General features: G+C 39.7%; 1 protein-coding gene across 50 annotated transcripts in view; it reads left to right on the top strand.

Moving 5' to 3' along the window:
- Positions 1–12,094, top strand: part of PPFIA2 (PTPRF interacting protein alpha 2) — a 461,887-nt gene that overhangs the window by 430,673 nt on the left and 19,120 nt on the right. For all 50 annotated transcript variants that reach the window (XM_021093032.2, XM_084957697.1, XM_021093042.2 and 47 more), the window contains 3 exons: positions 2,108–2,308; positions 9,528–9,590; positions 10,844–10,873. In XM_021093032.2, the coding sequence (XP_020948691.1) occupies positions 2,108–2,308; positions 9,528–9,590; positions 10,844–10,873 (294 nt within the window). The remainder of the gene's footprint in view (positions 1–2,107; positions 2,309–9,527; positions 9,591–10,843; positions 10,874–12,094) is intronic.

Here is a 12,094-nt window from a genome sequence, read left to right on the forward strand (position 1 = left end):
CACTTCCTCGTGCCTGACCTATGGAAGACACCATATGCAGTCATTCACTCTGCCTACCCTCTCTCCTTTCTCTTAGTCACAGACCAGGCCCCATCCATTAAAAGGTGTGACTTTTGGTTTGCTTCCTCTGCCTAGCCAAGCGGCTTTTAAATGTGGCAGAATTTTTTAAATTACAAAAAAAACTTGGGAGTTCCTGCTGTGGCATAGTGGCTTAAGAATATGACTGCAGGGGCTCAGGTTGCTGTGGGGGCACTTGTTTGATCCCTGGCCTGGCACAGTGTTCAAGACTCCGGCTCTGCTGCAGCTGCAGCTCCAATTGGATCCCTGGCCCAGGAACTTTCATACGCCATGAGTGTGGCCAATAAAAAAAAAAAAAAAAAAAATCGGTGTTAGCTATCTATTATCATGTGATAAAGTATCCCCAATCTTGATTTTCCTCATGGTTTCTGTGGGTCAGGAATCCAGACATGGCTTAGCTCCTCCCTCTGTCCAGAGTCTCCCATGAGACCTCAAACAAGGCATCAGCCAGGGAAGCAGTCAACCCCAGGCTTGACTTGGGGAAAATCCAATTTCAGGCTGACTCAGTTGCTTCCTAGATGTGGTCCAGAGACATCTGTTCCCTTCCACGTGGGCATCTCACAGGACGACTCCCAACATGCTGCTGGCTTTCCCCACAGCAAGAGCTCAGAGGAGACAGAGGGGAAGCAGACTAGCAGGAAGGGAGCCCCTGTCTTTCTGTAACCTACTCTGGGCAGTCATACCCCATCCCTTTGACCAAAGTCTTTCCATTAAAATAAGCCGCTGGGTCCAGCCCAAGCCCAGAGGAAGAGGCTGAACAAGGGCAGGAATATCAGGAAGTGAGGTCCTTGGGAGCCACCTTCCAGGCAGCCTAAAGCCGTAGAAATAGAGATGCTGAGTCCTTTTCCATTTTTACAAATGAGGAAGCGGAGGCTGAGGTTGACGTGCTTGTGTGACTCACCAGCGACTGCGAGGGAGTTAGAGCCCAGGCCTTGTGAGCCTTGGTCCAAAGCTCTTGGCCCTGCGTGCTGCGGATTACAGTTCTTCTTTCTCTTACTCTCCCTTTTCATGCTCTCTTTCCTTTTGTTCAGTCTGCTCATATCAATACATGACATAACCAAAAGAAATAAAAATCGGTAGTTTGGACATTTCAAGACCAAGATTTAAACTGCTCACTTGCACGTGCCCTGCTTCTTACTCATAGCTAATGATAGGGCAGGTCGGGGGGAAAGGAAAGAATATTCCTCACTTTCGTGTTTGTGATTGAGGTGCTACAACCCGGTGCGTGTGAGTTGGCATTCACCCACTGCTCCAGATGTGTGGCGGGCTTTATCTTAGGCTCACTGCACTGCTAATTCAATGGTGTTTCCAGAGCCTCACAGCAAAGTTGAAAAATCAGAATCCCTAGTTGCTAATGCATTATTCACTTTGTTACTCTCTTTAGCTAACATTTTCCAGACATGTTAGTCTCTCCCATTAGCCCATCATTTCATTCTCCAAAAAGTATTTTCCTATTTGGTACCTCATTGAGCTCGTGCACCTCTCACATAGTACAGGTAGGTAGATCGGAAGTCGGGATTCACCACGCTACAGCCTCTGCTCAAAATCGCAAAATCTTTCTGCGCCAGAATTTCTCTCTGCCCTCAGAAGTCCAAAGGAGAGTTGCACATGGAAGTCCTTCACTAAGCAGATATTGATTGAGGCTTTACCAGGGTAAATCTCTTCTTCTTACCCTTAAATTCAAGAAAGGATTTGGTGTGGTACAGCTGTGATTTTAATCCCTAATCGTATAAACTAGTTGTTAAATTGCAGACCCTGAAGACTGAGTGTGCAATCTTTATTTCCACTACTGCCTAACGGATATTTGTAAATAAATGATTTAACGTCACTGTGCATCGGGCTCCTCTGGGGTAGAGAGTAATAGCATCTCTTGCGTGGGGTGGTGGTTAATAAATGAGTCCATGCAAGGAAGGTACTGGGAGTCACGGCTCGTAGGGAAGAGACACCGCATCATTTCATTCTCCTAAAAGTATTTTCCTGTTTGTTAACTCTTGGTGTCATCTGCCTGTGTCTTTCCCCCCTTCCTCAGCTCTGGCTGGGGATGCCTGCTTGGTACGTGGCAGCCTGCCGCGCCAACGTGAAGAGCGGTGCCATTATGTCTGCTTTGTCAGATACTGAGATCCAGAGAGAGATCGGCATCAGCAATCCGCTGCATCGCTTAAAGCTGCGGCTCGCCATCCAGGAGATGGTCTCCCTCACCAGCCCTTCCGCGCCTCCCACCTCCCGAACGGTGAGTCTCTGCTTCTTGCCTCTCCCAGTGCTGCGCGGGCCGCCCCGTCTCCGAGGCCGCAGAGCGGACCTGTGGCGGCGCACGCTTCAGTGTCAGCATCAGTTATTCTGAGATCTGGCTTGCTCGCCATTCACCTTGCTGCTCCCTTTAATAGATGTGCAGTTGAGGAGCTGTCCTATCAGCCTTGAAGGCAGCAACAAAGACAGACGTTCTAGCTCGCCTTTAGACTAAAGCTGAGATTTTTTCTTTCAAGCCACGGGACCATGAGTTTTCTTTTCAGGATATTTTTTTTTCTTTTTAACACAGTCCAGTATCTCAGCTGAGCTGCAGGCGTTAGTGTCTTCTGAAGATGTAATGCTATACGCACCACTTCTTAAGCAGTTTTCGTAATTATGCAAGTTCCCCAATTTTTAATGTTTGCTAAATACCAAGTTGCAATATTTTCCTTCAAAACCTGTTTGCCTCATATGTACACCCCTATTCCTCTCATAATTTTGTCCCTATCTTAATATTAGGAAAGAAAAAATGTCTAAAAAAGGCAAGCTAGATGACAAATTTAGACACTGAGGAAAAACTCCCAAATAATATTCATTCTTTCTTCAGTCCTTTCCAAAATTATATCTCTTTATAATTATATATAACTATGTACATAATTATATTTTTATCTTTGCTGATAAAGGTATGGTTTCTGATATTAACTGGACTTTTCTGGTCTCATGTCTTATACAAAATAATAAAATATGGAAGGAGGCAAATTTGAATAGGGGGTAGAAGATAGAAAAGTGAGTGATATTACTTTACTGTAGTTTTCAGGCACAAAACAAAGTTGAATTTTTAATATATAGTCTTAAACATAGACCATAAATTAGAAAATTTGCTTCATTTTTATCACATATATCCTTGTATTCTTTCACAATTTACCAGATTCTAATGCTAGATATGCAAGTTCAAATTTCTTGTATATTTCCATTTTGACTTCTTTCTAAGTAACATGTAAGGGACAAAAATTTAACAAATTCTTATGTATAACTTGTTGTGTAACATTTTAAAATGAATATAAATGTTGTATATGATAGCCGAATAATTATCGAAGCTGAGAAATAATTCAGAATACATTTAAGATAAAAACTGAGCAGGTCATTAAAATAGTTACTAGAAATTGAATTCAGATCTGATGATGAGTTTCAGGAACAGCTTCCAACTGAGAGAGAAGTATGATGGCTGGTTTATATCAACACTCTCCTCCCAAAAGCAAACTCGAACAAAAATAATTAAAATTCCTAATCTTTGAAAAGTAAGAGGAATAGAAGTCCCAACTCAAGATGAAAAATTGAATACAATTTATCATTTCTATTTAGCATCCTAACCTATTTCTTAATGGAAAATAGAACAATTAAGCACTATTTTTTTGAAACTACCTAAAGAAACTAAAGGAACTTACATCCCAAACTATTAAGGGGAAAAGAGTGCACTCAGTTGTTGAACAGTCAGATGTGAAGAGAGCTTCCGAGACGCTGCCTGATCTCATCTCAGTTCACCTCTGAGGCTTTATTTCCTCCAGTCAGGATCCCAGCCGTTCAGAACTACTTTCAGTTTTCTAAACTTCTGTGATGTCGGCTGTATGAGCTTTTTCGATTACCTCTCCCTCTGCCGGGAACGTTCTTTCCACTCCAAGATGCCCATCGTCCTTCATCTAGTGATGCCTGAATGTCCTTCCTCTAAAAAGTTCACTAAAGCCCCACAGTCTGGGTTTGCTTCCTTTCCTGAGAGACCCCTCTGCATATTTTTATAAGCTACTTTATAGTTTTCTGTTCTTGATTCATCCCGCACTCGGCCAAGCACGTATAGGATCAGGTCTTCCCTGTCCCTAGGCCTTAGCTGGGTGCGCAGCAAGTTGTAGATAACTAGTAAACACGCATCATTAAGTGATGGCTGTACAAATTGCTCTGTACCCACCATGACAGAGGGCATGAAGGATGTACAGCCCTGACCCCAGAGAGGGCAGCCACACTAAGAAAAGGAAGACAAGGTCACCAGTAGGCTGAGCAGAAGATGACATAGGTTAACTCCTCAGGGTGAGATAGGAGCAGAGGGCTGTGGAGTCCCAAAGAAGGAAGGAGAAACCACTCTGGCTGAATAAGGCTTCAAAGAGGAATTAGCATTTGAAAGACCGGTAATATATTGTTAATTAATTATTAAAATGATTAATATTTTCACTAGTAACTTTTGATAGCGACTTTTCCATTCTATCTTTTTTGTTATGTTATAAAGATGAATTCTTTTCACATATTATTTTATACTTTCCTTTTAAAATTTGGTAATATAGCATGAACGTTTTCCTCATTTATTAAATATGCAATTCTAGTATCATTTTTACCTCCTTAATAGAAATACCATAATGTATTTAATCAAGTCCTTAATATTGGAGAGTTTGCATATTTAACAATTTTCATCATATTTACAACAGCATAGTGGATATACATGTAGTTATACTGTTGCATTAACTGAGATTATTTCCATAGAAATATCTATATAGAGGGCAATTGTAATTTATTACCTTTTTTTTTTTTTTTTAAATCTGGCCGTACCACGGCATATGGAGGTTCCCAGGCTAGGGGTTGAATTGGAGCTGTAGCTGCTGGCCTACACCACAGCCACAGCAACTCAGGATCCAAGCCGTGTCTGAGACCTACACCACAGCTCACGGCAACGCTGGATCCTTAACTCGCTGAGCGAGGGCAGGGATCCAACCCACATCCTCATAGATGCTGGTAGGGTTGGTTAACCACTGAGCCACGACAGGAACTCCTGTATTCTTATTATTTTAACCCTTAATTGCCAAATTGTATTGTATAGTCTTTTTTCCTCCCTTTGTCAATGTTAATGAAAATAATGCTTACATTTACATTTTTAAAATTACTGGTAAAAAGTTTTTCATGTGCTTATTTATTTTAGCATTTAAATGAAATACCTTTTCCATTTTTCTATAGGATTATAGGAATATGCAACTTCTTACTAATGTGTAAAAGCTCTTTATTCACAGAAGACATATGCCCTTTGCCAAATACTGATGCAAGTTACATAAGAGATAAGTTGTCTCTGTTTGCTTTAAAAATACTCTACTGAGTGCTTTTTGTTTCTTTTACTCCATGTACATGGAGGTATTTCCTTATTTCCAATATATTTAAAATATGATTTGCTTTGCAAAAAAATGCATATGAAACTTCTAGTAATTAATACACCGTGTAAGGTGAAGACTAAAACATTTTTAAGTCATCACCTAAAATTATATATTTGGATTCACACTTTTTTTTTAAACACGTGGCTGCACCTATGGTGCATGGAAGTTTCCTGCTCAGGGATCAAACCAGAGCCACTGCAGAGACACCACCAAGTAGTTATGATGTGAGCCACAGGCAAGTCCAAGATTCACACTTTGAAAATACAAGTGGAGTTTTGTTTTTTAAGAAATGTTATTTTGTCTCCTAGAGCCCTGCAAATAGTTCTGATCATAGAAGATTTTCTCTATGTGTAGGTTTGGGTTTGTGTTTGGTGTCCTAGGCCAGGTGTGTCTGGTTCATTCATTCAAGTTTTAAAAAGAAAAAAGAAAAAAAAAAAAAAAACTTGAAACCTTTTTTGAAAAAAATAACTAAAACCTTAGCAGAACTCTGATTCTGCCCCCTTTTCATCCTGTCTAGATGAAATGGGTTGGACCAGGGAAAAAGCTGGAGTTTACCTTTATGTTTCTTTGGGCCTATAGCCCTAATCTTCCAGGCTACTGTTACTGCAGAAGGCCTCTTGCATAATAGCACAGAGATGGGAATTTCAGGTAATTGAAATATTGGGTTAAAGAGGCATGTCATAAACATAAATATATTCTTTAAATACTTAGAGGAAAATGTGTAAGTGTTTTAGATGAAATAACCACAACTTGGAGTTCCCACCGTGGCGCAGTGGTTAACGAATCCGACTAGGAACCATGAGGTTGCGGGTTCGATCCCTGGCCTCACTCAGTGGGTTAACTATCCGGCGTTGCCGTGAGCTGTGGTGTAGGTTGCAGACGCGGCTCGGATCCCGCGTTGCTGTGGCTGTGGTGTAGGCCGGCGGCTACAGCTCTGATTCGACCCCTAGCCTGGGAACCTCCATATGCCGTGGGAGCGGCCCAAGAAATGGCAAAAAGACAAAAAAAAAAAAAAAAAAAAAAAAGAAAAAGAAATACTACATCATCATTTTCAATTATCAGTATGTGTTCTAGTAGGAGTATGGTGTTCTTGCCTATTTAACAGACATATAATCTGAAATTTCGAGAGGTTTAGGAAATGCCCTGAGGAGTTGCAAGAAGTGGCGCTACTGGAACTCAAGCCTCTGGGTTATAATTTGGTAGATTTCCAGATAATTGAAAGTTTAGACATCATCTGCTGGGCTCAGGTGATATTAGCCACAACACCCATGAGCACTGATGTGCACTCTCCAGCTCAAATACCGAGGGTTGCAGCATGCACCCCCAAAGGCAGTGAGTAAATGACCTTCAGTGACTGACTCCCAGAGAACCAAGCCAAATCATATGATACTTGTCCTTTATGCTTTTCCAGTCTACTTTTTGAACTCTGTATTCTTGGACCCAAGGCATCAGTGTCCTCTGTCCTTTTGTTGCTCAAAGTCTCCCACTGAGCTAGTCTCTGGGATGTGCTCTTTGCTGAAACACCCATGCTCTAAAGCACCCCTGTTGACTTACCCAGATGAAAGTTCCAGCCTTTAAACTGAAGGTGAAAGGCAAGAAATCTGAATATTGACTTATTACACATGGGCTTCTTTATGAAATAAACTTACTAAATCAAACCTCAACTCAGGCCTAATTGATTGGATGGTGTAGAAGTTATTTTATGGGCTACTTTACTAGGCTCTAGAGCCAGCATGCTCCTCATAAGTAAAACTGCAAAGCAAAAGAGAACAATTTCCAACCTCAGAAAGTTTGCCAACTGTACTTTAGAAGATTGCCCTGAAAATATACTAATGTGGAATGTAAAGATACAGAGAAGAACACAGCTTCCAGCTTCCTGCCCACCCCCGAATATCATGATGGATGGGCAAACAGAGACTTTAAAACAACCTGTGTAAGAGGGATGCATGTGTGGTTCCCGTCTTGGATAATACCGGTCACGTTTCTCAGGGAAGTTCATTATTTGGATTCACAAACAAGATCGAATCCACAGAAATCATTGTAAAATAAGTGGCTTAAATGAATCTCCTCTCGGGTAGCTGTCACTGAAGCTCACTTTCAACAAACAGTACAGCGTCTCAGGCAAAACAGGGTTGTCACTGGGTGTAAAGGAACTGTGACAGATGAGCATGAAGTTCTTTTTAGCATAGTACCCGCCTCACCAAGTCAGTGAAGGCGATTGCTGCCAAATAATTTAATGATTCATATATTCATATGCAACCTTCTATTCATAATGAGCCCCATTTCCAGAATCTAGGAATAGAAGGCAGGAGAGTCTAATGACATGGTGGCTGCTGTATCCTAAATATATTTTAGAGGTGTGCACAGTTTTGTCTTATCTATACTCAAATTTCCAAAATGGCAGGAGCGGGTGAACCCGTACGTACATATGATGCTAACCTTTGAGGTTTTCATGCCTCTACGGTTTATTTATAATCATGACTGTTCCCTGCTCAATTCCCTTTTGTTTCTCCACTATATACCTAGGTAATTCTCTTATACATGAGATTTACCTTATATCAAATCATACTAATCAGTTTACATGTGGTTATCTGTCTATTAAATCACATCGTGTACGATAGAATAGAAGTCAGTGTGAACTATGCACTGGCCGCAAAGGCCGGATAGATTTATAGTGGTGACTTATGTTAGGGCATCCGCTTTGCTCCTTCCAAATCTCTTAAAACTAGACCCCTTATAAAATAAGTGTCAAGACATAAATAGGATATAAATTCCACCATAACTACACAATTGATGTACGTGGACCACATTGCCGTGTGTATCAAGACTTCCCAAGACACGGGGGGATTTGATGGGAAGTGGTTCCGAGTGGTCTCGGTGCTACTAAGTGGACCTTGGTTTAGAAATTGCATGTGACTCCATGTGTAAAGCAAATAGCTTGGGTCATTTTATTTAGAAAGCAACAGTAACAGAATAGTGCCTGCTAGAGGGAAAATTTCCCTTTACCTTGTATTCTTCTCTGTAACGGTGTAGGTGCTGCTGAAAAATTAGGAAACCTAGATTTTGTGATTTCTGACAATATTGAGTGGAAAATATATTGTATTAAATCAAAAATAACATTTCCCTCCTTTTTTCTCTGTAAAAATAGAGGAGAACAACATACTTAGTGAACTGTCCAGGGAAGAGGTCATTTGGGAAAGGCTGATACTGGCCTCCAGACAGGGTATGAGAGCTTTTAGCTTCGTACTGAAGACCAGTTTTCTCTTTCTAAGGACATGGAAGCATCAAAACTTTGTAAATGAAATAGTGGCAATAACACAACAAGATCCATGTGCCTTTGTTTACTGAAGAAAAAATAAATACTCTTCTGTAGACCAAATTTATTCATTTCTCCATGATTACAAAAAGTTGGATCCAATAGCCACACACCTTTGAAATGAAAATTTTGATTAAGCCTTTTTCCTGATTAATATTACAAAGTATCATTTTAAATCTATCCCACATGAGCTTCACAGCATGCCTTTTTTTTTTTTTTTTTTTTTTTTTTTTTTTTTTTTTTTTTGGTCTTATTGCCTTTTCTAGGGCCACACCTGCAGTATACAGAGGTTCCCAGGCTAGGGGTCCAATCGGAGCTGTAGCTGCGGGCCTACACCAGAGCCACAGCAATGCGGGATCTGAGTCCTGTCGAGACCTACACCACAGCTCACAGCAACGCTGGATCCTTAACCCACTGAGTGAGGGCGGGGATGGCTCACGGCTGGGGAGGGATCGAACCCACCACCTCGTGGTTCCTAGTTGGATTCGTTAACCACTGAGCCAGGACGGGAACGCCTTTTTTTGGCCTCTTTCAATTTAACCTCTTTACGTAGATAAAGAAAGGGAGCTCTGAGAAACCAGCAATGCTGTCTCTTGTGCGTGCTGTAGAGCAAAAGCTCTAGCCCGTTCCGTGGTACCATTCGCTTACCGTGCTGCTGCCTTTCTTCTTTACCTCTGCTTCCCTTCCGTGGACCCACGGCTTCCCCTCGGCCTCCTCACTAGCCTTCCGGCAACGTTTGGGTGACCCATGAAGAAATGGAGAATCTTGCAGCTCCAGCAAAAACGGTTAGTTTTGATGACTTTGTTGAACATGAAGAAAAGTTATTTTGCTGCTATTTGGACGGAAAAGCAATTTTGTTTGTGATAGAGCAGAGTAATGGAGTATGTTGACCCTGCGATTGGCAATGATAACTAACACTTTTCATCGTGGTTTTATTTCACTCCACTGAGACATTTTTAAATGAGGCAATACCAGGTTGTCATATGTGGTTAAGGTAAGAGTAATATGCAAACAATAGCCAAGAATTTAATAACATTTATTGATCCATTTTGCAACACTGGAAATTTTTGATAACACATATCACTTAACATTGAGGATATTCACAAATAATGCATGTTACCAAAGCCAACTGAACTTGTTTCTCATACTTGACAATCTCAGATACAGAGCTTCCTCCCCATACCCCAAGGCAAAGTGTTCTGTTTATATTTTATTCAAAGCCCAGGCTTAAAGAAATTCACGGTGACTCTGTAATTGTCAGCTTTTAAAAATGACATATTAAAAAATATAATATTACATTCATATTTATAGTCATTTCTCATTTAAAGTAGCAAATATAATATTACATTTATATTTAGAGTCATTTCTCATTTAAAGTAGCAAAGTTGGGCATGCCATGTATTTTATTCTTAGCAACTTCTCTTTAATTTAATATCCTTTCAATTTTGTCCCTGTTTGAAAGATTATCTAGTTTATGATGAATAAAAATGCCAGTGTCATGTACTGAGTACATTTCTAGTTAGTTTGTTGTGCTTTGTCTTTTCTTGTTTAGTTTTGTTGTTAGAAGGATGCAGTTACTTTGTCCACCTCATTAATTTATGTTATGTAAGGTTTCTCCACCATAGGTATATATACCCACTGGCATATTGTCTATGTGTATGAATATAATCAGAAATTTTTACTGTAACATTACATTTGGAAAATTTCACACTTTTAAGGCTTAAAAAAGGTTTAGAATGACCAGGTCAAGTGTATCATGAAAATTCCATGAGTCATATGTGTGTCTTCGATGACAATCAGTTAGAGACTGTGTGGGTGTCCTCCTAGTCATCCTTGAATTGCTAAAATGTAGACCTGAATTGTCCCTGAATTGCTCCAATGCAGATCTGAATAAGGATCCATATACTTATTTGCCTATGTCTTACTTAACGTTTTTAATAACAATTTTACTTCTACTAGAAAAGACTGACTGACCGTATTCATTTGAGATTAATTTATATTTATCTGCTTTATTAATCATTTCCTGCTGCTAACACAGAAAGAATCTGAGGAAGGAAGCTGGGCCCAGGTAGGAATTTCTTATGCTTTAAACCAATATCATGTTGTAGGCTATGGGGATATAAAGCAAGAAGATAGTATGTCATAATATTATAAATCTTCGCTTAGGTTAAGATTAGGCTAATTGTATGTTTGACTTTATTATGTTTAATACAATGTAGGTCTTTTAAAATCACCACGTTTTGCCAAGATAATTATCATTTCATACCTGGCCTCTTTTGAAAGGAAAATTTCCTTTCTCTTTTAGAAGGATGAACTGTAACTTAAATTTCTTGGAAATCACCCCTGAATATAGTTAATCAGGAGTCATTTATGTTGGATGTAAGTAGGGGTCAGGGGAGATTTTAAAAAAAGACTTATTTGAAATCACATATGTTCTAAAGTATAATGGAGAGTGTGTGAGAAATGAAGTTGGAGGGACATGAGATAGGCTGCAACTGCAGTTCCATAGCCACTCCCAGTTATTGAGATGGCATTATGAGCCGAGCATTTGTACCGTGAACACACATGTATGTTTGCAAGGAAGCTGCTCCTTTTTCAACATTTCTACATGTTGTATAACTAAAAGAATTAACGGGTTCAAGGTAATATGATTCAAACTTTATAGGAAAATTTTTGACAGTTATTACTAGGACTTACACCTAAACATTTAATAAATTAAATGAGGATTTCATTTTTTTGAGAACGTACAAAACATGAGGTTGCATGAGGTTTTTACATTGCATGAGGTTTTTACGTTGGTAAGGATTTCATTTTTTGAGAACGTACAAAACAAGGGAAACACCTAGGTTTTCATTAGAAATATATTAGTTATAATTGTGAAATTTTTTGCTAAGGAGCTAGATAGAAAACATTGTCAAATTAAGAGAGTGGTATTCCTTTTAAAAAATTGCTTTAGAGGTGATGATGGATTTGGGGTTTTCCATTTGGTTTGTATGAACCGTGTTTGGTAAGATCAGTTCATACTATTATATTAAAGAATTAGATTATGTCTTACCTTTTGATTATGCCCTGCTTCAAGTACAGAGCATATTCTGATTGATTCCTAAGAAAGAATGCTTACATCGACTTTTATGGCATACTGGCTGCATGTGTGCCTACAAAAATTGCCCACAGAAAGCTTCAGCATTCTGCCTCTCTAGCCTCGTGGCTCCTTTCTCTATTCGCTTACTGCGGTTTCTATGTTCATATCAAGATTTGCCATCACATCATAGCAACGGCACTAGGAGCA

Source organism: Sus scrofa, chromosome 5 (genome assembly GCF_054392235.1).
Source record: "Sus scrofa isolate SSC_HxYL_T2T_F1_AM1 chromosome 5, Sscrofa_HxYL_maternal_Yorkshire_Landrace_v2.0, whole genome shotgun sequence".
NCBI lineage: Eukaryota > Metazoa > Chordata > Mammalia > Artiodactyla > Suidae > Sus > Sus scrofa.